Source organism: Salvelinus fontinalis, chromosome 13, assembly GCF_029448725.1.
Source record: "Salvelinus fontinalis isolate EN_2023a chromosome 13, ASM2944872v1, whole genome shotgun sequence".
Lineage (NCBI taxonomy): Eukaryota > Metazoa > Chordata > Actinopteri > Salmoniformes > Salmonidae > Salvelinus > Salvelinus fontinalis.
The window spans coordinates 14,277,595-14,305,211 of NC_074677.1; the positions used below are offsets into that span (position 1 = coordinate 14,277,595).

General features: G+C 44.3%; 1 protein-coding gene across 2 annotated transcripts in view; it reads right to left on the bottom strand.

The window, feature by feature from the left end:
* The window catches only part of tmem132e (transmembrane protein 132E), a 351,395-nt gene that overhangs the window by 56,923 nt on the left and 266,855 nt on the right, over nt 1–27,617 (bottom strand). The window contains exons 1-2 of one of the 2 annotated variants that reach the window (XM_055941815.1): nt 24,355–25,022; nt 22,815–23,754 (exon numbers count right to left, since the gene is read on the bottom strand). In XM_055941815.1, coding sequence (XP_055797790.1) covers nt 22,815–23,754; nt 24,355–24,433 — 1,019 coding nt within the window. In that variant the 5' untranslated portion in view covers nt 24,434–25,022. Of the gene's footprint in view, nt 1–22,814; nt 23,755–24,354; nt 25,023–27,617 lie in introns of those variants that run through there. The other variant, XM_055941816.1, reaches the window with a different exon arrangement.

Below are 27,617 nucleotides of genomic sequence, written 5' to 3' on the forward strand. Positions count from 1 at the left end.
ATACATCTACCAATAGTCAAACAAAGGCTACTAGGCATTGGATGATAAGAGACACTGACAAACCATGTATCCCACAAAGCAAAGGTGAAAAAAAGTGTGTGAGAGAGAGAGAGAGAGAGAGAGAAAGAAAGAGAGAGAGTAAAGAAAGCTAGGCGTTTGTGCATAAATAAATGCTGCCAGGACAAAAGCAAGTTGTCACATTGTGATTGGACACTGGATGACTGTGAGGAATACTGATACACTTGAAGAGGTAAAATTATTTCGGGGGGGATTATATTATTGTTATGCGGTTCAGATAGCTTATCCATCCGTCGTGATGCGCAGTCTCGTCTCTCGGCCCCTCTCGCCGACAGAACAGAAATACTGACGCCATATATTAATTTGATGGAGAGATAAATGTCATGTCCAGCACTTCTAAAGATCAACGAAATATCAGATTCTATCCAATGCTCATTGAATGTCATAAAATACAGGAGACCTGGGATGGACTGACGGAGTAAGGAAACAAGAGGAAAAAAGGCGTAATATCTCGATTTGGGTCAGTTGTTTTGGGAAGGCCCCACACATTCTTAAAGCGTAGAAAAATGAAAGGAGAAAAACAACTCCCACCAATTGATTGAACGATTACACAAGACAATAACAGTGGGGATCGGCGAGCACGCTTCTCAACCCGAACCCAGAGCTTCTTAAGAGTGATGCCCCATGCTGTCGTTGCTGCTGTGAGTGGACAAGTTCTGTTCTCCAATGGAACCCTCTTTTCATCCATTCCTCTTACGCACCAACTCTCATTATGTTCACACTGTTCTCTGTCAACCATACCTCCCCTCCCTATTTCCCTGCATGACTCCCTACCTCCTTCACCCCCCTCTCTTTTCCCCTCTCCCTCTGGCTCCCCCTCGTTCTGCACCTATCCTCTTAAATAAATCACTTCCAACACGCAGCTGTTCAATTAAACTTTCACTAGATAATCAGGGGCTCTGTAGGAATAGGTAATTCAACTCACTAACCTGCTACACTGGGTGCCCTGATACATCATCATGTAGTGTTAATGGCCTGAATTGACCAGCGCCTAGAAAGATAATGGCATTTTCATAACCCGCCAGCAGAATGGAAAGCCATCTTCCTTATAGACAGTAAATGGAGAAGACAGCTACTGATGCACTCTCACTGGCGCTAACCTCCTTTATCGCCCTGCAACCCAGCCTTTCAGAATCCTAGTTCTACTCTATGGTTGTTGACGAAGTGCAATACCACGAAGTGGCCACCAGGCGGGGCCACGATAGGCATACTAGGTGGGGGCCTGGTGGTCTTCACATGATAAGATATGCAACCATTTTGAGCTGGATTCAAAAGGACAATCACCAGTTTGTCAGACTGTGTCACCTGGAGAGGCATGCCACCACTACTCCCCACGACCTCCACCTCCCCACCAGGTGGAAACTTGCCTTTGTTTAATAAACTCCGACCTGTCCTCACGGCAACCTTGACTTCATTTATTTTCCCATGCTGCTGTTAAATCACTCTGCTTCAGCTCCCTCCATCCGCTCCCCTCTTTACCCTTACTCCCTCACTTTTTCCCATTCATTCGCTTTCCCTTTTCTGTCTCCTCACCCCCACCACTCTAATGACCTTGCTTGCCAAATGATCCAAATGACTGTGCCTTGAGTTAAACGCCGATTAGGAGGGAGCCCTATGCGGAGTTGGAGGAGGAGAGCAAAAGCGTAGGGGGATACAGCTGCCTGCATATTGGTTTGTTAGTCCCCCTGGCTAGTGATTACACGCACACAATGAATTTGGACAGTCTTTGGCCACAACAGCCATTTTTGCAATCAAAATCAACACAATCCGACTGCCTCAAATGAGGTCTCCTAACTACAATCAAGACGAGCTAGGTCCTGGGTTTCAAAGCCAATATTGGATCTAGACTACCCACCTCCCGTTCAATGCATCATACCAACTTAATTTTTGAAAACGATGGGTGTATGTTTTTAAAAGTGGGAGCGACTAGGCCAAATGAAGCGGAATGCAGAGGCAGCATGGTTTATCGTAGTTGTAACTGACCATGATAATGATAACTGGTCATCAAACTGTAAAACATCAAGAGAGCGCAAAACTGCGCTTTGTGCTGTGCTATATATTACTATTTTGATTATGTATGCTGGTGCACGGGCCACGCCTTTGACGGGGGAGACAATGACAATCTAGACCGCTGAGCTGGAAGAGTGCCATAACTTGTCGCCGTGACAATTTGCAATCCATGTTGCATCAAGGGCTCAGACCAGATTATGAGGCATCGTGGCTGATGAGGCAACATTTACTTTTCACACGCTCAGGGCCGTGCAGTTTTTACAGCAAGTTTGCTCAAATGGAACAAAGCATTCCTTTGTGCGTCCGGGCTTTTATAAAAAACAGCGTAATGCTCTCTCAATCTCACTCTCCTCTTTCTCCTCCCTCCTACATGAGACAGGGCAGAACAACTAAGGACAAAACCTAACCCAGAGTCTGCTCTGACAGCGCCAGTGAGGCCTAGAACATTTAGCATTTTCCCACACTTCAGAACTCACCTGGCCTATTATTGATGGGGAATTATTTGCCAGGTATATACACTACATGTCCAAAAGTATGTGGACACCTGCTTGTCGAACGCCTCATTTTGGTCGAATAGACCTGGCTCGCATGTGGTGTTCCAATTCATCCCTAAGGTGTATTATGGGGTTGAGGTCAGGGCTTTCTGCAAGCCAGAGAAGTTCTTCCACACCGATTTCGACAAATCATTTCTTTATGGACCTCGCTTTGTGCACGAGGGCATTGTCATGCTGAAACAGGAAATGGCCTTCCCCAAACAGTTGCCACCAAATTTGAAGCACAGAATTGTCTAGAATGTCATTGTTTGCTGTAGTGTTAAGATTTCCCTTCAATGGAACTAAGGAGCCTAGCCCAAACCATGAAAAACAGCTGTTTCCACTTCACAATAACTTACTTGTTGGAAAGGTGGCATCCTATGATGGTGGCACGTTGAAAGTCACTGAGCTCTTCAGTACGGGTCATTTCTATTGCCAATGTTTGTCTATGAAGATTGCATGTCTGTGTGCTCGATTTTATACACCTATCAGCAACAGGTGTGGCTGAAATAGCTTAATTCACTAATTTGAAAGGGTGTCCACGTACTTTTGGCCATGTAGTGTTTATGGAGGTAATGGGACACAATGCCCCCAGGCATTGACATTATCTTTCTTAGGCAACTGAAGCCAACATTTTTTTTATTTTACCTTTTTAACCTGGCAAGTCAGTTAAGAACAAATTCTTATTTACAATGACGGCCTACACTGGCCAAACCCTAACCCAGTCAACGCTGGGCCAATTGTGCACTGCCCTTTGGGACTCCCAATCACGGCCAGTTGTGATACAGCCTGGATTCGAACCAGAGTGTTTGTAGTGACGCCTCAAACACTGAGATGCAGCACCTTAGACCGCTGCGCCACTTGGGAAATTCATCCGTCTCACCATAATTCACAGCATACTTAATTAATATTTTACAGGTTTACGGGTCCCCAGCTGAGCTGTGTACTGAATCTTATGTCATAGGATTACTTTGAATTTCAAGTGTTAGAATTTAAAAGCATTGAGATTCATGTTTGTGTAATGACTTTGGATGCCAAACTGGATCCCTCTAAATACGAGATCAAACTTTATTCACCTAAAAGGGTGAAAAAACGAAAGCTGTTTTGCATGGTCGAGCTTCACTTACTTCCAAAGATCACATAAAAATGCCCCTAATATACACTCCCCGGACAGTTTATTAGTACATCTAGTACCGGGTCGAACCCCCTTTTGCCTCTAGAACAACCTGAAATCATCAGGGCAAGGATTCTACAAGGTGGACTCCATGGAATCACGCTGTTTACACCAAATCCTGACGCAACAGGAACCAGGATTCGTTGGACCAGACGATGTTTCCCATTCCTCAATTGTCAGGTGTTGGTGATCGAGTACCCATTGGAGCCGCTTCTTCTTGTTTTTGGCTGATAGGAATGGAACCCGGTGTGGTCGTCCGCTGCAATAGGCCATCCGTGACAAGGACCGACAAGTTGTGAGTTCCAAAATGACATTCAGCACACTACTGTTGTACTGTGCCATTATTTGTCTGTGGGCCGCCTGTTAGCACGATTCTTGCCATTCTCCTTCGATCTCTCTCATCAACCAGCTGTTTTCGCCCACAGGAATGTCGAACCATTCTCAGTAAACCCTAGACACTGTCGGGTGTGAAAAGCCCAGGTGGGCGGCTGTTGAGGAGATACTGGATCCAGTGCGCCTGGCACCGACGTGTATACCAACACGCCTGGCATCATATCACTTGGTGAGTGTATACCAATACAGTATGGTGGCTGATAAAATGTATTTAATTCAAAATTATACAGCTTGTTTATACAACATTGTATGATTAATGTCAATACTTCAACTAATATGGCCATGTGACATACTTCTATCTCAGAATATTGGCTTTAAAGGCCAGTACAGTAGGACAGTAGCAGCAGCTAGCCTCAGTATTAGCCACCAGTGAAAAGACTGCGTGGCACTCCATTCGAAATCCACCACATTTATACTCCTCCCTTCCATTCCTCCACATACCACCCCCAACTCCCAGAACGCCTGGCCTCCTTGTCCTACTCCTCAACACCACATAATGCCACCCCCTGAGGGACTCCTCAGCACAATAACAACATGCCAACCTTGAGATCTGGGTACTTCTGCTGGAGCATGGCTGTCTTTTCCGATCGGCTGGCTGCCGTACACAGGGCTCCCATACCCCCCACAACACAGTCCAACCAGGGGCTTAGTGGGCACGCTCAGTGTGGAGCAACAGAGGAAACAGCAGCTAAGTCCACCCCGCACGTTGTTTTCTGTGTTGGCTCAATGTTCTGGTCTGAGAACAAGGAGGAACAGGTGCTGAGATTAGGGATCGATTTAGCATCAATTGTTATGCATAGAGAATTAGGCAGAGAGAGAAACCCAACAGCACTAGGGTGGTTAGTGTTGTGTTGGCAGTTTTTATTAAGAAGGTATGGTGAAGAGATTAAATCTGTCTATCTTTTGACATTCTAGTTGAAGTGTAAGCATACCATCTCTGTTCAGAGAAGTCCGTTCTGCTCTTCTCTGGACAGACAATGCCAAAAAAAAACATCTTCAGAGTGAGAAACTAGATTTTTTCTCACCCCACACAGCCAAATGTTTATTCTAGGAGAGAAGGCAGAGGTGAAGCGTGAGGGAGAACGTCCAATCAGCTATTTAAGGGGTGTTTTTGCCCTGGGTCTCCTGTTTGTCTATTGGGGTTTAATAACTTCAATAAAACGGTAAGGGGACATGGCTCCCTCACAGAGACGAGAGGCTACGGCACTAACTAGCCATTAGAGAGGATGGGAGGGCATAGGAAATAGCCATAACAAATCAGCCCCAGTTAGCTGGCAGGCATCAATAATAAGGGACTCCGGTTTCTCAAATGTATTCTAATTTAAATCAGCTTGACGTAATGACCTCGGGCCTAGAGAACATCCACTGAGGGTTAAGAAACATGTTTCACACTTGATGGTCAGAGCTGTCATGCGGGACTTACATTTTTTTTGGTTTCGTTTTATTTACATTAGCTTTAAAAAATTAAATAAAAAATCTCACTTTCATGTGTTAGACAGTTGTTTTGCATCATCTCTTGTTTTGTAGCTTCCTTTAAAATTATTTTTATTCCATGTTTAATAGGCTATAAATAAATATATATACACTGCTCAAAAAAATAAAGGGAACACTTAAACAACACAATGTAACTCCAAGTCAATCACACTTCTGTGAAATCAAACTGTCCACTTAGGAAGCAACACTGATTGACAATAAATTTCACATGCTGTTGTGCAAATGGAATAGACAAAAGGTGGAAATTATAGGCAATTAGCAAGACACCCCCCAAAACAGGAGTGATTCTGCAGGTGGTGACCACAGACCACTTCTCAGTTCCTATGCTTCCTGGCTGATGTTTTGGTCACTTTTGAATGCTGGCGGTGCTCTCACTCTAGTGGTAGCATGAGACGGAGTCTACAACCCACACAAGTGGCTCAGGTAGTGCAATTCATCCAGGATGGCACATCAATGCGAACTGTGGCAAAAAGGTTTGCTGTGTCTGTCAGCGTAGTGTCCAGAGCATACAGGCGCTACCAGGAGACAGGCCAGTACATCAGGAGACGTGGAGGAGGCCGTAGGAGGGCAACAACCCAGCAGCAGGACCTCTACCTCCGCCTTTGTGCAAGGAGGTGCACTGCCAGCGCCCTGCAAAATGACCTCCAGCAGGCCACAAATGTGCATGTGCGTTCTTCGTGTTTATGTGCGTTCTTCGTGTTTATGTAAGTTCGTCGTCCAGGTCTGTCTACTCCGTTTGTTATTTTGTTATTTAGTCAAGTGTATTTCGTTTTCGTGTTTTTCCGTCTTTACTTTAATAAATATTATGTCTAACAACCGTTACAATATATATATATATACAGTTGAAATCGGGAAGTTTACATACACCTGAGCCAAATACAATTAAACTCAGTTTTCACAATTCCTGACATTTAATTCTAGTAAAAATTCCCTGTCTTAGGTCAGTTAGGATCACCACTGTATTTTAAGAATGTGAAATGTCAGAATAATAGTAGAGAGAGTTATTTATTTAAGCTTTTATTTCTTTCATCACATTCCCAGAGGGTCAGAAGATTACATACGCTCAATTAGTATTTGGTAAAATTCCCTTTAAAGTGTTTAACTTTAGTCAAACGTTTCGGGTAGCCTTCCACAAGCTTCCTACAATAAATTGGGTGAATTTTGGCCCATTCCTCCTGACAGAGCGGCTGTAACTGAGTCAGGTTTGTAGGCCTCCTTGCTCGCACACACTTTTTCAGTTCTGCCCACACATTTTCTATAGGATTGAGGTCAGGGTTTTGTGATGACCACTCCAATATCTTGACGTTGTTGTCCTTAAGCCATTTTACCACAACTTTGGAAGTATGCTTGGGGTCATTGTCCATTTGGAAGACCCATTTGGAAGACCCATTTGGAAGACCCAATTGGAAGACCCATTTGGAAGACCCATTTGGAAGACCCCATGCTTCACGGTTGGGATGGTGTCTTCGGCTTGCAAGCATCCCCCTTTTTCCCCTAAACATAACAATGGTCATTATGGCCAAACAGTTCTATTTTTGTTTCATCAGACCAGAGGACATTTCTCCAAAAAGTATGATCCTTGTCCCCATGTGCAGTTGCAAACCGTAGTCTGGCTTTTAATGGCGGTTTTGGAGCAGTGGCTTCTTCCATGCTGAGCGGCCTTTCAGGTTATGTCGATATAGGACTTGTTTTACTGTGATATAGATACTTTTGCACCTATTTCCTCCAGCAGCTTCACAAGGTCCTTTGCTGTTGTTCTGAGATTGATTTGCACTTTTCGCACCAAAGTACGTTTATCTCTAGGAGACAGAACATGTCTTCTTCCTGAGCGGTATGATGGCTGCGTGGTCCCATGGTGTTTATACTTGCGTACTATTGTTTGTACAGATGAACGTGGTACCTTCAGGCATTTGGAAATTGCTCCCAAGGATGAACCAGACTTGTGGAGGTCTACAATTATTTTTCTGAAGTCTTGGCTGATTTCTTTTGATTTTCCCATGATGTCAAGCAAAGTGGCACCAAGTTAGAAGGTAGGCCTTGAAATACATCCACAGGTACAATCAGAACAACACTTTTCAGCTGTGCTAACATAATTGCAAAAGGGTTTTCTAATCATCAATTAGCCTTTTAAAATTATAAATTTGGATTAGCTAACACAATGTGCCATTGGAACACAGGAGTGATGGTTGCTGATAATGGGCCTCTGTACACCTATGTAGATATTCCATAAAAAAATCTGCCGCTTCCAGCTACAGTCATTTACAACATTAACAATGTCTACATTCTATTTCTGACCAATTTGATGTTATTTTAATGGACAAAAAATGTGCTTTCCTTTCAAAAACAAGGACTTTTCTAAATGACCCCAAACTTTTGAACGGTAGTGTAGGTATATGATGTAATGACGCCACGTAAAATGTTGCGCTATACGTTCAACACAGCATTTCCAAACTAGCCCACAATGTCTGCTGTGTGGATCGAGCAGTCAACAAGTCATTTGAAAGAGTAACAAAATTTCAGCGAGACAATTCAAAGGCGAAATCCATTAAAGCCAAGATAATGGAATTCATTGCCCTTGACAATCAACCGTTCTCTGCCGTGAGTGATGTTAGCTTTCGCCGACTGGTTAAGCACCTACACAATACCAAGTGTGCTATTTTTCAGATGTTTCCCTACCGGATTTACACAGTAATAGCATCACTGCTATTAGCTTCACGACATACATACTATGGAAAACTGTTTTGGGTCTTTGCGTGTCAAAAAAGATACAGTAGCACTGTCAAAGCTGTACAAAAACGTCTGCAAACAAGCAACCACCGGCCACGAACAACATGTTTACAATACTTCGTTGGTAATAAAGCATAATCTGCTCAACCGCAAGTTCTGGAGTATCTAGCTTTAGCTTGGTACCTAGCTAGCACGAATACAACCAACCTGAAAACAATGATCAGTAGAAACTGCAGTCATTTTCATTATTCGTAGCAATGATTTAGGAATCCTTGTGAGTAAGTATTGGCTAGGTCGACACTTGTTGTTCGCCTATTGAAATTATACTTCAGTTCATGAAAATATATAGCTAGCCAGCTACTTAACCCTGTTGCCCAAAGCTAACGTTATAAGCAGCCGGCTAGCTTCATCTGGTTAGTGAGGCTCGATCAGACCGGGTGTGTTCGATCAGACATGTGTTGCAAAGCTAGCCACAATAAGAACTAGGCACAATAGTAGAATTTGTGGTGTGCCTTCAAAATAAAAGTATGTCATTGACAGTGATGCAAATTAATACAAATAGTAGAATTATGCCATACTTTTATTTTGAAGGCTAACCGCAAAGTCGACTATTGTGGCTAGCTTCACATAGATGGGTCCGACCACCATTAATCAAATAAGAACTATTAAATTAAATTAGTGTTATTTTAGATGATGACACCTAGCTATATAGTTAGCTAGCTAACTATAGCTAATGAAACAGATTTTGTAGTTTTGCTATGTTTTTGGGGAAGAACATTGTTTGCATCCATTTAAAAAAGATATATATTTCACCTTTATTTAACCAGGTAGGCCAGTTGAGAACAAGTTCTCATTTACAACTGAGACCTGGCCAAGATAAAGCAAAGCGACACAAACAACAACACAGAGTTACACATGGAATAATCAAATATACAGTCAATAACACAATAGAAAAAAAAGTCTTACGCAAGGCATAGTAGCGAAGTAATTACAATTTAGCAAATTAACACAGGAGTGATAGATGTGCAGATGATGATGTGCTAGTAGAAATACTGGTGTGCAAAAGAGCTAAAAAGTTGGATGGGCTATTTACAGATGGGCTGTGTACAGCTGCAGCGATCGATTAGCTGCTCAGATACCTGATGTTTAAAGTTAGTGAGTGAGATATAAGACTCCAACTTCAGCGATTTTTGCAATTTGTTCCAGTCATTGGCAGAAGAGAACTGGAAGGAAAGGCGGCCAAAGGGGGTGTTGGCTTTGGGGATGACCAGTGAGATATACCTGCTGGAGCGCGTGCTACGGGTGGGTGTTGTTATCGTGACCAGTGAGCTGAGATAAGGTGGAGCTTTACCTAGCAAAGACTTATAGATAACCTGGAGCCAGTGGGTCTGGCGACAAATATGTAGCGAGGGCCAGCCAACGAGAGCATACAGGTCGCAGTGGTGGGTAGTATATGGGGCTTTGGTGACAAAACAAATGGCACTGTGATAGACTGCATCCAGTTTGCTGAGTAGAGTGTTGGAGGCTGTTTTGTAAATGACATCGCCGAAGTCAAGGATAACTTTTTTTTTTATGGCCAGCACTGTAGGTGTGCGAGACAACTTAACCAGCATCATGGCATACATATCGATGAATAGTTGTGACATATGAAATACGAGTGATAGTGTAATCAATGTGTAGTAACTAGGTAAAAAATGTATGACCGCGTTAAATTATTATGTGACGTGCAGTCATATTCAGCTCCTGATTGGTCAACAAGCTTATTTGACATGTCAAATAGTGTTATTCGACATGTCAAATAGTGTTATTCGACATGTCAAATAGTGTTGTTTAACGTGTATCTTTTTTGACATGCAAAGACCCAAATGGCGTTCCATAGAAATCCTGGTTGAGAATGAAACAACTGAACAACTGAACAACGAAACAGCACAACAAGTAAGTGAAAGAAATATGTTTGATTATGTTTTACTGGTAATGGGGACATACGTAAATGCCAACAAAATAACTTTTTGGTCAGTGTGGTATGTGTGTGTGTATGTGTAACCTTTATTTAACTAGGCAAGTCAGTTAAGAACAAATTCTTATTTACAAAGAAGGCCTTCCTAGGCCAAACCCGGACGACGCTTGGCCAATTGTGCGTCGCCCTATGGGAGTCCCAATCACGGCCGGATGTGATACAGCGTGGATTCGAACCAGGGACTATAGTGACGTCTCTTGCACTAAGATGCAGTGCCTTAGACTGCTGCATCCGTGTGTGTGTTTGTCAACAGTGTGCGCAACTGGTGAACTGAAGTCAGGTGCAGGAGAGCAGAGATGAGTGAACAGGCACACTTTATTTGGCAGAAGGAAACAGTCAGACGCAAAAGCGAATAGCGCACTCGTCACACAAATAATGTACAGCATACAATACCACGGGTTCAAACAAGACCCGGCGAAAAACCAGCATGAAGCATCACACATGACACGTAACGAACAATTACACACACAGACATGGGGGGGAACAGAGGATAATATACACGTAGAGTGATGAGGGGATGTAAACAGGTGTGCGGAAAAACAAGACAAAACAAATGGAAAATGAAAGGTGGAGCGGCGATGGCTAGAAGACCGGTGACGTCGACCGCCGAGCGCCGCCCGAACAAGGAGAGGAGCCGACTTCGGCGGGAGTCGTAACAGACAACTGTACTAGAATGCTTAAAAAGGCAGGAAAAAAATGAAATATCGGCTATCGGTATCGTTTTCTTCCGGCAAGGATAATATTGGATATCGGTATTGGCCAAAAATGTCATATCGGTGCATCACTAGCAAAAACCATTAAACGCTATGATGAAACTGGCTCTCATGAGGACTGCCACAGGAAAGAAAGACCCAGAGTTCCCTCTGCTGCAGTGGATAAGTTCATTAGAGTTACCAGCCTCAGAAATTGCAGCTCAAATAAATGTTTCAGAGAGTTCAAGTACCAGACACATCTCAACATCAACTGTTCAGAGGAGACTGCATGAATCAGGCCTTCATGGTGGAATTGCTGCAAAGAAACCACTACTAAAGGACGCCAATAATAAGAAGAGACTTGCTTGGGCCAAGAAACACGAGCAATGGACATTAGACTGACATAATTTGAGATTTTTGGTTCTAACCTCTGTGTCTTTGTGAGATGCAGAGTAGGTGAATGGATGATCTCTGCATGTGTGGTTCCCACCGTGAAGCATGGAGGTGGAGGCATGATGGTGTGAAATGCTTTGCTGGTGACACTGTCAGTGATTTATTTCAAATTCAAGGCCCACTTAACCAGCATGGCTACCACAGCATTCTGCAGCAATACGCCATCCCATCTGGTTGTGCTTAGTGGGACTATAATTTATTTTTCAACAGGACAACAACCCAACAGACCTCCAGGTTGTGTAAGGGCTAATTGACCAAGAAGGAGAATGATGGCGTGCTGCATCAGATTACCTGACCTCCACAATCACCCAACCCAATTGTGATGGTTTGGGATGAGTTGGACAATTTTTTGGTTACTACATGATTCCATATGTGTTATTTCATAGTTTCGATGTCTTCACTATTACTCGACAATGTAGAAAATAGTAAAAATAAAGAAAAACGAGTAGGTGTATCCAAACTTTTGACTGGTACTGTATATATATATATAGTTCATTTTAGGGATCAAAAGAGGAAATTAACATCGATACAATACATTACATCACATTCACATTCCAGAATACATGCCTGCCATGGGTTGAAGTGCAGCCGCATCTGAGTGTAGGTGGAGGAAAATATCAACAGTGATATCGCTCAGGAGGATGGAAAGGCAAACTAAGTTTGAGATGCCAAAGAATAGATAGAGGCATTTCAGTTGTGCTGAATACGCAACTGTATGCAACTGCAATACGGAAATGTGTTTGTAGTTTCTCTCATCAAAGGCATGACAGGCAAATCTTTATTTTCCCTTATAGTTTCAATAATTTTGTGGCTTTTATATAATAAGTGCTCACATTTTTATGATACAAAAAAGTATTCACCTTGCAAGGTTTGCCAGCTAACCTTGTCAGCGCTCAATAGAGGGTAATTGAGTAATCAAAACAGTTCAAACCCTGTCAACACTTAGGAAATCGACATGCAATGGGTCACAACCAGCTAATCACTACACTAAATTTACATTACGCCTTGAGTATTTGAAATTGGGCACATTTGGCCAACTTCACCGCTACATAGAATGTGACGTGATACAGTATGTGTGGCGAGGTTAAGCACCGTTTTGCATCAGCCAATAGCGGGGAAATCTCCTGCTGATGAATTTGATTATGCTAAAACGAAGAAGGAGAGAAGAGGGCAACGTGTCCTGACTCCAGGGGAGGGATGGCAAATTATGGAAATGAAATGGGTGGCTGTAGAGAGCGAGAGAGTGAGTTGCAGTCTCCAATGCGGATTTGGATTCATATTGTCTATTTATGGTGTCACTTTGGTGACAAAATCTGTTTAAAGGCAGCATCCATCTTGCCGGCAGCCATTGAAGACGGCAACTGCTCAGCTAACGCTCAACCAGGGTGAATAATATAAAATGATTGAAGTTCACAGCAGCTAGATAGCTGTATCCACGGCAACTGTCATATCTCCCATTTGTATGTATCATCCTTTATATGCAGATAGATATCAACATGGGAAAGCCAGGTTAATCATGTATCAGGATTGCAGTTTGGAGCGAATCCTGCAGAGTGGAACTCTCATATCTCTGAGTATAAGAAATGACTGACTTAGTGGATATCAAACAATTTGGCTTGACCAGTCTTATAATGTTGGACTACATACAGAATAAAGTACACCAAGAAGCATGCCATTGGAATCTATAGAGAATTAGATCTAATCAGACCAGTCAGCAATTGACGTTTGCACCCATGCACTAAAGACCTCCCTTGGAATCAGTCTGAAATAATCTGCTGAGTACTTTCCTCTGAATCCACTGGTGTTCCAGCGGACATCAGCATGCATGTGCCTCTGCAAGTGTGTGTAGTATCTTTATGCTTGGAGTCTGTCTATGTGTGTGTGTGTGTGTGTGTGTGTGTGTGTGTGTGTGTGTGTGTGTGTGTGTGTGTGTGTGTGTGTGTGTGTGTGTGTGTGTGTGTGTGTGTGTGTGTGTGTGTGTGTGTGTGTGTGTGTGTGTGTGGCAGTCTCTGTTTGCTTGGAGTCTGTCTATGTGTGTAAGCAAGTCTTTATAGTGTGCGTGCTTCTACCTGGTCGATGGAGTCCACGAGCCACACGACGGACGCGCCTGCAGCCCGCCTCGAACGCCCAGTTCTGGAGAGACACTTACTTACGCTGGCGCACATGTAAATGAGCCTCCCCTTATCTCTAAGCCCCAGGCAAGGCCCCCTGGGAAGTATGAACCGCAGCGGTGGGAGGAGACCGGGATAGCATTGACCGGGATTGCAGGACTGTGTGTTAGTGTCAAGGTAATTACGGTAATGTGCTCCAATTACCTTGCACCCCCCTTGCCCCTGCTTTGTCTCATTTAAAGTTTTCTGTTCAAGACCGCTGGGGTTCAAACTGCTTTTCCTATAGCAGGGGTCCAAATTGCTGTGGAAAACACACTTCTATGACACAAGTCCTTCCAAGAATCCACCAAGGTAAAGCGATTTTCTCCGCTGTGAATTGAGCTGATACAAGTGGTTATTTTTCTCTCTGTAGAAAATCACACATTGGAAGACATTAGGGTGGGACGCTCTACCAAGTGTCCCTTTTGAGTGCACTTACAGGCAGTCCACAAGCGTGATGATACTGTGTATCAGTGCCATTGTATTCTATCATATGACACTAGACACTTTATGAACACGACTGTTTATTCAATGTCTGCAGTTTCACCACCCACGGAAGTGGACTGCCCACCCAGTGATAGAAAAAAAGCATTCGAGCAAAAGCCACAACACCATAAGGGAGTCAGAATTTAAATCGATCCAAAAACATGTGACAGATTTTAGCAACCGGGCATATGCTGCAGATTTTGCCCCCGAATACAACTCATAAATGTATAATCATTAACTTTCCTGAAAACCCTCCCCTCAGCCATCTGTTATAAATACGTACCTGCCCGCAATACCCTTGTCCGTGTTTCTTTCCCTTTTGAGTGGCCCCGTTTCTATGATGGCCCGTCCATTACCATTTCCGGGTGTTAGATAATTTATTAATGTATTATTTTCCCTTCATGGCTCATAATGGTGTGGAAACAGCCTGTTTTTCTACTTTGCACGGAACAGCATGTCACAGCACAGCAGTAGCCGGAGTGTAGTCCTCTGGCCAGCTTAAGCACCAACAACACCAACACCAACGCAGTACGCACTCCCCCTGCTCATATGATCTCATGCTAGTGTTTACATCAACACAAACGGGTGACTTTCTGTGAGGCTTGAGCAGTGAATTCCCAAGAGAAAAGATATTGGCAAGTCATGGGGACACTGGGTTGGGTTATATTGGCCAAACTTATCAACATTAATCGACATTAAGGGGCCAGTTTCCCAGACACTGATTAAGTCTAGTTCTGGCCCCCGAATTTTGCGGGGAGATTTTCCATTGAGCATATGTTTTAAGTCCAGGACTAGGCTTATTCTGGGTCCAAGGAAACTGGCCCTAAATGTCGAAGAGAGGAATAATAGACACGTTTCTAGTTTTTTTGTACTGCCTACCCTCAAAGATTTGAAATAACTTAGTTCTTGCCCATGTCAAAGAGACCCCTCCAGAGTTGATACATCATTACAATCAAAGATAGTGGTGGGGAAAAGTCCAACTTTTCCATGACTCCCTTTAAAAGCATCGCAGCTATCCAAATCACTCCCCGGGGCAGCATCGTGTACATTATTACAGGAAGACACCTTCCTTGGGAGCCTTTGCCTGTAAAATGTGAGTTGTCAAAAAAAGCCAGATCAATTTCTGCTGTTTTGTGACAAAATGAAAGGGAGGACAGGTAAATAGACAGAACCTGCAGTGTAAAATGCAGCTCTCACCTTTGCCTTGTCTAAACCCCTGAAGGGCCTGGGATAACCAGGGGGAACTCGCTGCTGCAGCTCTAATAGAACTAATCTAATAAGTTAGTGTCATAGAATCAAATTCATTTAAGTTTCCATTTTAAACGTCAAATGAAGAAACTTGATTTTCACTACACAACACATTATACAGAAGTCACCATACACAAGTGCAATCTGACCGTGGAACAAGTGACTGGAGTCTGCCGTGTGAGTGTCAGCATTGGATCAGTTCAGACAAACAGATCTAATAGAAAGGGACAGGTTGGTGCAGGGGGTGCTGAGATTGGCCAGGGTAGGGGTAGCCTGGTGGAAAGAATGGCCGGCCATGAAAAAATGCACAGTGATATTATCGATTATAGTAGATTTATCAGTGGTGACAGTGATTCCTATCCTCAGTGCAGTGGGCAGCTGGGAGGAAGTGCTCTTATTTTCCATGGACTTTACAATGTCCCAAAACTTTTGGGAATTAGTGCTACAGGAAGCAAATTTCTGTTTGAAAAAGCTAGCCTTAGCTTCCCTAACTGATTGAGTATATTGGTTCCTGACTTCGCGGGGGCTATTCGATACTAATACAGAATGCCATAGGATGTTTTTGTGCTAGTCAAGGGTAGTCAAGTCTGGGGTGAACCAAGGGCTATATCTGTTCTGAGTTCTACATTTTTTGAACGGGGCATGCTTATTTAAGATGGTGAGGAAAGCACTTTTGAAGAGCAACCAGGCATCCTCTACTGACGGGATGAGGTCAATATCCTTCCAGGATACCCGGGCCAGGTCGATTAGAAAGGCCTGCTCTCTGAAGTGTTTTAGGGAGCGTTTGACAGTGATGAGGGGTGTTCGATTGACCGCTGACCCAGTACGCACACAGGCAATGAGGCAGTGATCGCTGAGATCCTGGTTGAAGGTAGGCATATTTAGAGGGCAGGTTGGTCAGGATGACATCTAAGAGGATGCCCATGGTTACGGATTTAGGGTTGTACCTGGTAGGTTCCTTGATGATTTGTGTGAGATTGAGGGCATCCTAGCTTAGATTGTAGGACGGCCGGGGTGTAAAGCATGTCCCAGTTTAGGTCACCTAACAGTACGAACTCTGAAGATAGATGGGGGCGATCAATTCACATATGGTGTCCAGGACACAACTGGGGGCCGAGGGGGGTCTATAACAAGCGGCAACGGTGAGAGACTTGTTTTTGGAAAGGTGGATTTTTAAAAGTAGAAGCTCGAATTGTTAGGGCACAGACCTGGAAAGTATGACAGAACTACGCAGGCTATCTCTGCAGTAGATTGCAACTCCACCCCCTTTGGCAGTTCTATCTTGTCGGACAATGTTATAGTTAGGGATGGAAATTTCAGGATTTTTGGTGGTCTTCCTAAGCCAGGATTCAGACACGGCTATGACATCCGGGTTGGCAGAGTGTGCTGAAGGAGTGAATAAAACAAACTTAGGGAGGAGGCATCTAATACTAACATGCATGAACCCAATGCTTTTACGCTTACAGAAGTCAACAAATGAGAGCGCCTGGGGAATGGTTGTGATGCTGGGGGCTACAGGGCCTGGGTTAACCTCCACATCACCAGAGGAACAAAGGAGGAATAGGATGAGTACGGCTCAAGGATAAAAGAACTGGTTGTCTAGTGCATTCGGAACAGAGAGTACAAGGAGCAGGTTTCTGGGCGCGGAAGAATAGATTCAAGGCATAATGTACAGACAGGGGTATGGTAGGATGTGAGTACAGTGGAGGTAAGCCGAGGCACTGAGTGACGATGAGAGAGGTTTTGTCTCTAGACGAACCATTTAAGCCAGGTGCGGTCACCGCATGTGTGGGGGGTGGAACAACAATGCTAGCTAAGGAATATTGAGCAGGGCTGGAGGCTCTACAGTGAAATAAGACAAGAATTACTAACCAAAACAGCAATAGACAAGGCATATTGACATTAGGGAGAGACATGTGTAGCCGAGTGATCATAGGGTCAAGTGAGTAGCTAGGCAAGCAGGAGGAACGGCGATTCAGACAGCTAGCAGGCCGGGGCTAGCAGCAGGCTAGCAGATAGGCCTCAGGGGGACGTTGCAATGGGAGAGTCTGTTGAAACCACCTCAGATGGTTACGTCGGCAGACCAGTCATGATGGATCGGCGGGGCTCCGTGTCGGCAGCAAAGGGTCCAGGCCAATTGGCAGAAGAGGTATTGAAGCCCAGGAATTATCTGATGAAATTCTTCGGCTAGCCGGGAGAAGGGCCTAGCTCGAGGCTAACTGGTGCTTGCTTCGGCACAGAAACCCTCTTGGACGGTTACGTTGGTAGACCAGTCGTGATAGATCGGTGGGGCTCCGTGTCGGCAGCAAAGGGTCCAGGTCAATTGGCAAAAGAGGTAATTGAAGCCCAGGGATTGCTTGATGGAATGTTTTCAGCTAGCCAGGAGATGGGCCTAGTTTGAGGCTAGCTCCAGGCTAACTGATGTTTGTTTCAGGACAGAGACATTAGACAGGAGTAGCCACTCGGATAGCAGCTAGTTAGCTGCGATGATCTGGAGTAGTTCAGAGCTTGCGTTAGGAATCCAAAGATGTGGTAAAGCAAAGCAGTCTGATATGCTCTGGGTAGATATCGCGCTGTGGAGGGGAGAGTTTCCCGGGCTGAGGCTGGCAGTCCGCGTTAACGGTGATGACCGCTAGCAGTGGCTAACTGACTACTAGCTAGTAGCTAGTTAGCTGACTAGCTTCAGAAGGGGGTTCCGGTTCAAAAGTCTAAAAATAGAAGATCCATACCACATTGAGTGAGGCGGGTTGCAGGAGAGCATGTTCAGTCCGTAGATGGAAAATTTGATTTAAAAAATAATATATACGTATATACAAAGGATGGGACAAGACAATCAAAACAGGCATCCCCACTGCTACGCCATCTTGGATTAAGTATGGTGATATGGTGATCACCAGCCCCTAATCCCTAGGCATTCCTTTGAACTAGATTGAGAGAGTCTACACATATATCAGAAGGCAAGGTGAAGCAACAACCAAACTACTTTAAACCTATCCAATCCTTTCAGATCTGCAATAAACTCAAGGGGGTAGGGGCTAAGGGTCGATTTGAAATTCAGCCTATATTGCCTTATTTCACTGTTGTGCATCAAAAGGATAGAAACTTTAAGTCATAGAGAAAATATAACAAATTCTGCAACTCAGTGAAAACTTCAACAACTAGAAAGGAGAGTGGTCGGTCTGATTGAGGTACGAAAACTCAAAACAGGGAATAAAATGCGTCTCTCCAAGGAGAAGACATGATGGTCTACTACTAAATCCTAAAAATAAGTAAGAAACTGCCTTAGGCTTAAAACCTTAGTCCACTCTCTTTTTATTCACAGGTTGATGTGAATAAAAAGCGGTAGTAGGTGAACAGTTACATGCAACTGTCCTGCACACCAAAGAAAAAAATGTTCAAAGCGGAGGACATTTCATTTAACATTTGTCCCATACTGTACATCTTGTTTGTAAGGTTTGTGTGTCCAATATGAATTGGATATCATCTGGCATTGTGCAATGGTAAATGTCTTTGACACTTTTTTCTCCAGACTGTAAATAACTCACTCACAGCGTGTGTAACTCACTCACAGTGGTAGTGTGGCTACTTTACAGGTAGCTCTCTCAATGACACCAGCAGATCAATAATAAAAAAGTGAGGGGATAGGACGGAGGATAGTTATCCAGAAAGTCTAGAAACCGTCAATAAAATCAAGTCAGAGTAGAGGCAGAGAGGATTTGGGAGGCTACAGGAGAACACGTCTATCCTGGCCATTATCAGAGATGACCGCTGATAAGGACCGGGGCTCGATGTTGTCCGATGTGGGCTGACAAGTCGCCCGTGGCAGGACAACACTCTTCCTGAGTCATCCGATCAGTGCCGTGCTCACGCCTTACCGAGCGGGCCTGACATTTCCCATCACCGACATGGGAACAAGATGAAAGGGCTCTGAACGGGGAGACATGGCAGAGCCACTGGACAGCAGGAAACAGAAGCCCGGGCCAGGAAGTTGCCGTGTTCCTCGATAGCGGCAACAAAAACGCCAGAGGGCATAGGCAAAAGAATATGGGTCACATAGGCTCTCATTTGTTCCCAAGGCAGCGTTCCCAAGGCAGCAATATGTACGTACTGTATAAGGCAGCGTTTTACTTACAGTTCATTGAAATATTATGGCATCATCGAATAAACTGTATCTTAACATACGTACATGATAATAATTCTAATGCGTCATAAATGTAGCCCCACAAATGTAGACGTCATTCTCACCTCTGTTTATTCACCACTCCAGAGAGAGGTGGACTTCTCAATCTCAACAAAAACACAGAACAAACTCATGCTGCAAACTATGCATGTAATTATAGCTTTTCTGGGTTATGACAAGCATCACAAAGCTGGGTATGATTAATAATATATAATAGTATAATATATGCCATTTAGCAGATGCTTTTATCCAATGCAGTGCATACATTTTAAGTATGGGTGGTCCCAGGAATCAAACCCACTATCCTGGCGTAGCAATCGCCATGCGTTACCAACTGAGCTGCAGAGGACCACATACTGCCATGCACTGCATTCTTATTATTTCCATAGTAACGGAACATTAAAGGCATAGCGCCCCCCCCCCCCCCCCCCCCCCCCCCCCCCCAACACACACACATGTGCACACATGCACGTTTGTTACAATGGGAACCGTGGGGGAGGGGGGCGGACAGGGAATTTCCAAGAGTCACAAAGCCCCACCACCTCGAATGTGATCCACTGCAATAACATGACAGACCTTCAAAGCCATAAGAAATGAAAAGGGGATGGATGGAGGCAGCTAGGGAGGGAGGGTTAAAGGAGGTAGACTTCTGCTGAGTTCAATTCATATTTAAAGACCTTCTTTATTACATCTTTAATCATCTTATTTTGGTGGAGATGCCTCAACAGTTGACTTCCAGCACTGTTTAATTCACACCCAATTGAGTCAACTGTCCCAGGGTCTCTCTCCCTCGGATGTTCCCCTCTTATCACCTATTTTATCTGGAGTTGTATTTTTCTCTTTTCCACAGAGACAGAAATGCAACACTATCACTATCCTGTATATGCAACACTGTATAATTCTTAGATAATCACAGAAATGTTAAAGAGGAGGGTCAAATATGAATTGCGAGCTGACATTTGAATGTTATGTTTCTAAGGCAGCCTAGTTTGCAAGGGAAAGTCATGGTTAAAAATCAGTTTAGGGGATGCACATTGCACACAACGTGATGATGGCTGAAATAGACAAGGTGTCATTCAAGAAAAATACATTTGGCAATTTCATCACTAAAGTGGCACTAAAATGGATTCATTAGAAAATGTTATTAATGGGATGGACACCGATGAGGTGAAGTTAAAAGTAAATGCTTGATCTATATATGACAACAGTGTTAAGTAGGGCTGGGATGACTTCTTTAGGAAAACGTTGGAAAAGGTTGGAATAAACATCATTATGTTGTCATCCAGAGTCAAATGTATCTATTTTCTAAGCTATAGCACAACATATTTAACAGGTTTTTAAAGGAACTAAGAGTTCGGTCTGCTTTGTGTTTTCACTTTAGCCATGGAAAAGTGTATTGCGATACTATCATCACAGGCCTAGTGTTAGGGTGAGAGATTGGGCAGGACACAGCTTGGAACAAGATATCTTTTGGGAGGGAGGGTCTCCTTGGGTGCAGACACCGCTGTGATGATGTGAAGACAAATGCTTGGGGCTGTCCTACTTGGTGTCTGGAAAGCCTTTACCTTGTGAAAAGACTGTTGTGTGGATAAGTTCCATAAGACAGCCCACAATTTATACCTTTATACACATACACCGAAACACATCCAGCACATACGTATGCTAGTATGCACATACACGTCTCATGCTTGTCCCCACACACACCTTGGGTTGGTTATGTAGTAGGAGTCTTTCATGTTGAACTGGGGAGATAACTCTAATGCACTATCCCTGCCTGCATAAATCATAGCACTGCCTGTTCCTATTCGCCTTAATGAGTTATTGAAGTCTAATTAATTCACAGTGAATTCCTAAATTGAAGTCTGAGAGTTTCCATTTTGATTAGGGGGCACCGTGTTTACGAAGCGTTTTGCCGTCATGCCTCAGCTTTCGCTTAATATCAGGCCCCTCCCCCTCTATTTCTTCTCATCTTCAGGGGAGTAGAAAAAGAAAGCTCAATTTTCACGAGGCTTTAATGGATTTAAATAATCATTTTCTTTCGTCGGACAACTCTAACCCTCCCATTATGTTGACGGAGAGGAAGAACAGTGAGAAACACAGGGGCGAGGGAGAGGAGACATGCCTCGTATCCCCTAAGCTCTAATTCAACAAGAAGTGGGTCAGCTCATGAGGAATTTAATTTGAACAGATGTCAATTAATACCCATTATGCCTGCTCTTTCGAGGGGCTGCTGAACGCTCTTCGTCTCATGTTCTTGGAGCCGAGTCTTACATGAGAGATTCAAAAAGATTTGACATGATATAGTCCTTTAACTTCTTCACTGTGCCGGTTGAATCTATAGCGTTAGGGAATGAAGTAGCTAGGCCTCTCTGTTACAGGGGAAATTGAGTCCTCCAGTTATCAACATCTAGGCGTGTGTTCAATAGAGAGATGCTATACAAACCAGAAGTGTATTTTTTCCCCTACAGAATGTTGAAAAACAGAAACTTCAAAATGGCTTGACGTTCATGATTCTAGAGAACATCTCCCAATTGTCTTTTAATTACGTAAGCCCCAGCACTTATGTAAGGAAACGTTTCTGTTCAATACATATAGGCACCACTTCAAAGGACTGAGATGACTCAAATTGACTTGTTCATTTAAATATTTTTTTCACATTACTCCATACCTTGGTAATTGCCACAAGACACTTTTCCAGACTCAGTAAAAGTAATCTAATGAGAGGGAAGAAATCAGTGATTATAAACCCTACTTAGTCTTAAGAAAATCATCTAATGCATATAATTGGTAAGAGTGAACTCCCTGGACAAGGGTTAGGGTTAGAGTTAACACTGGAGGAGGGTTAGGGTCAACCTTGGAGAAGGGTTGGGGTTAACCCTGGATAAAGGGTTAGGGTTAACCCCGGATAAAGGGTTAGGGTTAACCCCGGATAAAGGGTTAGGGTTAACCCTGGAGAAGGCGATAAACAACGATGTCAGTAATGCTTGGACAGTGCTTATGTAAGGCAGTAAGTAACACATTGACCATATTTCCGTATGAAAGCACACACTCGATTCCTTGCCTCCTTAGCTGTATTGGAGGAGAAGGTCCAAGGTCCCTACCCTCTGACCTAGGAGAGATGATGCAAAGAATCCAGGAAAGATTAATTGAGAAGAAAATTCATTGAAATACCCACTTACTTGAGGGTGAACTGCTCCACGGTGGAGTTGGGCACCAGGTAGAGGAAGATGTTGAGGGTCTCTCCTGGCTTCAGCGGCTTCTCCGGCAACCTCAGGAACATGTTCTTATCCAGCTGCTTGTCCACCACCAACTGCTCCTGGCTGGACTGGTACAGGCTGATGCTACCAATGCGGAGGAGGGGGTGCTGAGAGGGGGGCTCACCCCTTGATCCTCCTCTGCGGCCCGATCTCTCCCCGCACTCCCCTCCGCTGTCCGGGTCGTGGAGGGTGTAGTAGAGCTCGGTCTGTAGGGTCTCCACACTCAGCTCCAGGCCCAAGCTGTCGCTGGGGCCTTTCCTCCGGCCCAGGGGGGCCACATTGGTATTGAACCAGGTGGGGGGCAACTCCAGCTGGGCCAAGCACTGGGCCAGGTTCCCCCATAGGCGGCACGACGTCTTGATCTCGCGTACGTCACGGAAGGCGTGGAGCCTCACGCAGGGCAGCTTGTCCTGGACCTTGAAGTCATCCCAGTCGCGACCTGCTATGTAGAAGAGCACCTGGACCACAGGGTTGCTGGAAAACACCCTTGACTGGACGATAAAGGCCCGGACCTTCCAGTTGACTGTCAGCCGCCCGGGGATGTCCAGGGGGCTGGAGGGCTGAAGAAGGTCCTTGGACAGGCTCTGGTCCTGGGCGAACGGGCCAAAGGTGATGTTGACGGCGGGAAGCTCCTTGGTCTGAAAGACCACAAAGCTCTCGGAACGCTGGAGAGGATGTCCGTTGTTGGGGATACCGCTGCTCTGGCCCGAGGACCTGGTCTCTCGCAGGAAGAAGGCCAGCTGGGCGTTGGAGAGCTTAAAGTTGGAGGGAAGGTAGACATCAGGAGGGGTGGGGGTGGATGTGACTGCCGAAGAGCTGAGGAGAGCATCTGAGCTGGTCGGGGATACTTTCACTGCAAATGCTGATCAGAGAGAAAGAGAAAGAGAGAGAGGACAAGGTTAGAATCTTTACAATGCAACATGTCATTTATTTCTTTGCAATTTTCACCTGCTCTTTACATTTAACTGCCACAGACAGACAGATAGACAGACAGACAGACAGACAGACAGACAGACAGACAGACAGACAGACAGACAGATTTTACCATCTCACGCAGTCAGAGAAGGATGACATGTGAACAGTCACGGTTGTACGCGTTAAAAGCTGCCCGGCCACTGATCTGTATCATACATGCTGTTCACAAGATACAGCTCAACACAACACGCTCAATCGATTGTTCCTCGAGCTCAATAACACACCAGTAGTCAGTCTTAAAATTGACTGAGAAGCTAACGATTGGACAAAATGCAGAAGTTTTTAAAAGACATTTGACGAGGACAAAATGTAAAAGCTAAATAGGGAGATAATTGAGGACAAAATAAAGTGGGAACAAACAAAAACGTGTTATATAATCACAAACTCTGAGAAAAGAACAACTGAAAACATATACCCTCAAGCTATAACATACAATCTGCTCAGGCATAGGACAAAGTCATAAAGAAACAGTATTGATGTGACATACTTATCAGAAGTACCAAGAATAGGGCATAAAAGTGCCAAAGCCTTTCCAGACAGACCAAATCAGAGATTAAAAGTCCCATGTTCCAAATGTTCTGGCATTGAAAGTATATTTCCTTGAATAGCCTTTGAAAAGCGTATATCCAATCATCAGTAGAGAGTTTGCAGTCACACAATTAACCAATCCTCAAGCATCAGTAAAAAAAATATCTCCACAGATATTCACTGTACTGGAACAGATTTCTCAGTGGTTCAATTGCTTGCACTGCAGCACACGCCTGTGGGGGACCTACAGTGGTTCTTGAACCTCTGCTTCTATTCCCTTTGGTGCAGTCGTGGTCCACAGCAAATACACACAGAGGCTCTTTGAATCCAGTCCACATGCAGCTTCACTCTGACAGCAGTCCCTTATAGACCAAACCACTCCTCGCTAGCTGGGTCTAATGCTGTAGACAAAGCCTTGACACCGCCCCGTCTCGCCACACCTAGCCTCAGTCTATAATCACCATTTTAGCTCCCAGCCAGAGCTAAGACACACAGGCCTCAAAGGACTCTTGAACCACACACTTGCGGGAAAAAAAATCTCCAGCTCGATTCATCCTCTCCCACAGGACGTGTTCAGGCAGGCTCTTCTGTTTGTGTGTGAGTCCGTGAGTGAGTGAGTGTCTGTATGTGTTAGAGGGGAGGGGTGAGGTGGGAATGGGGGAGGAATGTATTACTTAAATGCCTTCAGGCAAAGAGAGTGAGCGGGAGAGGGGGGGGGGGGGATTAGCTAAAGATCATTGACGAATTAGCTCTCCCTCTACTCCTCACTCTCCTCCTCTCTTCTTCTGCCACGGGCCCCCGAGAAAGAGAATGAGGGTACATGGGGGAGGGGGAGGGTTAGGGGATTTCGACTACTTTTCCCCCTAAATCACAAGTGGCTTGAATTCCTACAATAAAAAAAGAAGGGAATTCTTGGATGTATGTGTGGGCCAAGCCTACACTCGGCATCACGCTCAACAGGAGGCCGGGAAAAAAATGAAGGGGCTTGTTGTTCATTCCACCACGAACCGTTTCACTTATTTCCACATCAACAAGATAAACGGAATAATTCTCATCTCGCAATGAGGTAGATGTTCTTGAGCACTGTTTTTATCAGTTATTTTCAGTTATGTATCAGATTTCCCAAAGGACTACGGATGATTTTGCATATCTGCTTGAGGAACTTCAGTACATTTCTCAGAGTTGTCGGAGCCTCCTTCAAAAATTATTTCATGTAATTTATAGCTGATTTTGCGTTATCGGGAAAAAAGGGGTCCATTCATCGCGATTTGGATTTTTGTCCATATCGCCCAGCTCTAGTCAAACAAATGGTGCACTCCCACAGTGTGGTCCGACTGACCGTCTGAGGGCCAGGCAATGAAGTACCTCTTTAGGGAAGTGACATGATACTCTCATGTCTGCAGAGCAAAGCAACGGTGTTCCATTAGAGACCACATTAGCTGCTTGAGTGTCTCTTCATCTCTTTCTAAACACGCGTAATGCACACAACCGACTGCTCTTGTATAGTCCCCCTCCCTCCTACTGTGTACTCGAGCCCCGAGGCACACTATGGTCTGATTGAGGGGGCATGATTTACGGCCCACAATGCACTGGGGTACTTCCCCTCTTCACCTGGGGTGCTCTTCCTTTTCGTTGCTGCTGTATCAAAGTGCGGTGGGGATGGGGGAGCAGATGGAGCTTACAAATGGAAATCTGATAGTTTGTCCCTCCCCCATTACCATTTGGCTTCCTATTAGACCTAAGGGCCAAATTTAGTGGCTTCTCTTCCTGTTGCATGCTCTGTTAACATGATACACATCTGTTGGGTGGGGGGAAATGAATGTGTAGCACTAGCTAGCATCACCTCAGGGCTCTTTCCATCTATCAGAACATTTGCCCTGATGGGGATTAATGAAACATTTTGCCCACTATTGGCTGTTAAGGTTGGGGCCATTTCATTCAGCTTAGTGTGTACTATTATGTTGCAAACCATTTCTCTCTCAAGATTACATTTCCCCCCATGTAAGATAAAAAAGATAATATTACATAATATAATGCAAAAATAACCTTCTCTTATCCTCCAACTTGTTAGGATGCATCAAGTCAATTTATAATTTCAGAGGGTTTATTTATTGCTAAAAAGTGATGAAATGTAGACATCAGTGAAACGTTAATAATTTGCAGAGGGCTAGAATGACATAAAGCTGGATCCGTTTCATCTTGCTACTTTATGCTAATCACTTGCTCAATGGCCACAACTCAGACAGTCTGCTGCATTAGTTAGATAGGAGTTAGCATAACAAACAATGGTTGCAAATAAGTTGATTTGCATAAAAAAACTGGGCATTTGCTTTGAGGCTTTCGCTGTCTCATGTCTGGGTATTAGTTCACAGGCACAGCAACGCACAGTATCCTGAAAACGAAACCCACAGCAAATATGTAATTAGTGTTGTAATGCCTCTTATATCAGTACAAACACAGCAACATCATTTCCTGGCAAACCTGCCTACTTTGTAGCACCCCTCAACTCCCATCAAAGCTCCACTGCCTCCAATGGTATTTGTTTACACATTGGAGGGCGAATGCTGCAGGGAAAGTTATATGTTAGAGTAGGGTGCTGGTATTTTTGTTTTGCCTCCTTTTCTCTGGTGGGGGTTCAATTTGCCACTTGCGCCTTTGAAATGTGCAAATCACAGTTTCTGTCAAATAGGCCAACTGTCACGTTCCTGACCTGTTTTCCTTTGTTTCGTATTTATTTTAGTTGTCAGGGCGTGAGTTGGGTGGGTTGTCTATGGTTGATTTTCTATGTTGGGATTTTGTGTTCGGCCTGGTATGATTCTCAATCAGAGACAGCTGTCAATCGTTGTCCCTGATTGAGAATCATACTTAGGCAGACAGGGTTTCACTTGTGTTTTGTGGGTGTTTGTTCCTGTGGAGGTTTTGTTGCCACACAGGACGGTTTCGGTTTTGTCACGTTGGTTGTTTTTTGTATTTTGAAGTGTTTTGCTGATTTTCATTAAAAGAATGAACACTAACCACTCTGCGTTTTGGTCCCCACCTTCTGTCAGCGAGGACAGCCGTAACACCAACACTGAAGAGGGGAACATGCTATATAAACATACTCTAGCTTAATAATGAGTGATGTGAGAAACGTACATCTACAAGGGAGTTATAGTACTTTATTCTCTGTTTAAGTAACAGCGCTGGTTTGCTGATGCCATGAAAAGGCTAGTGCTGAGTGAT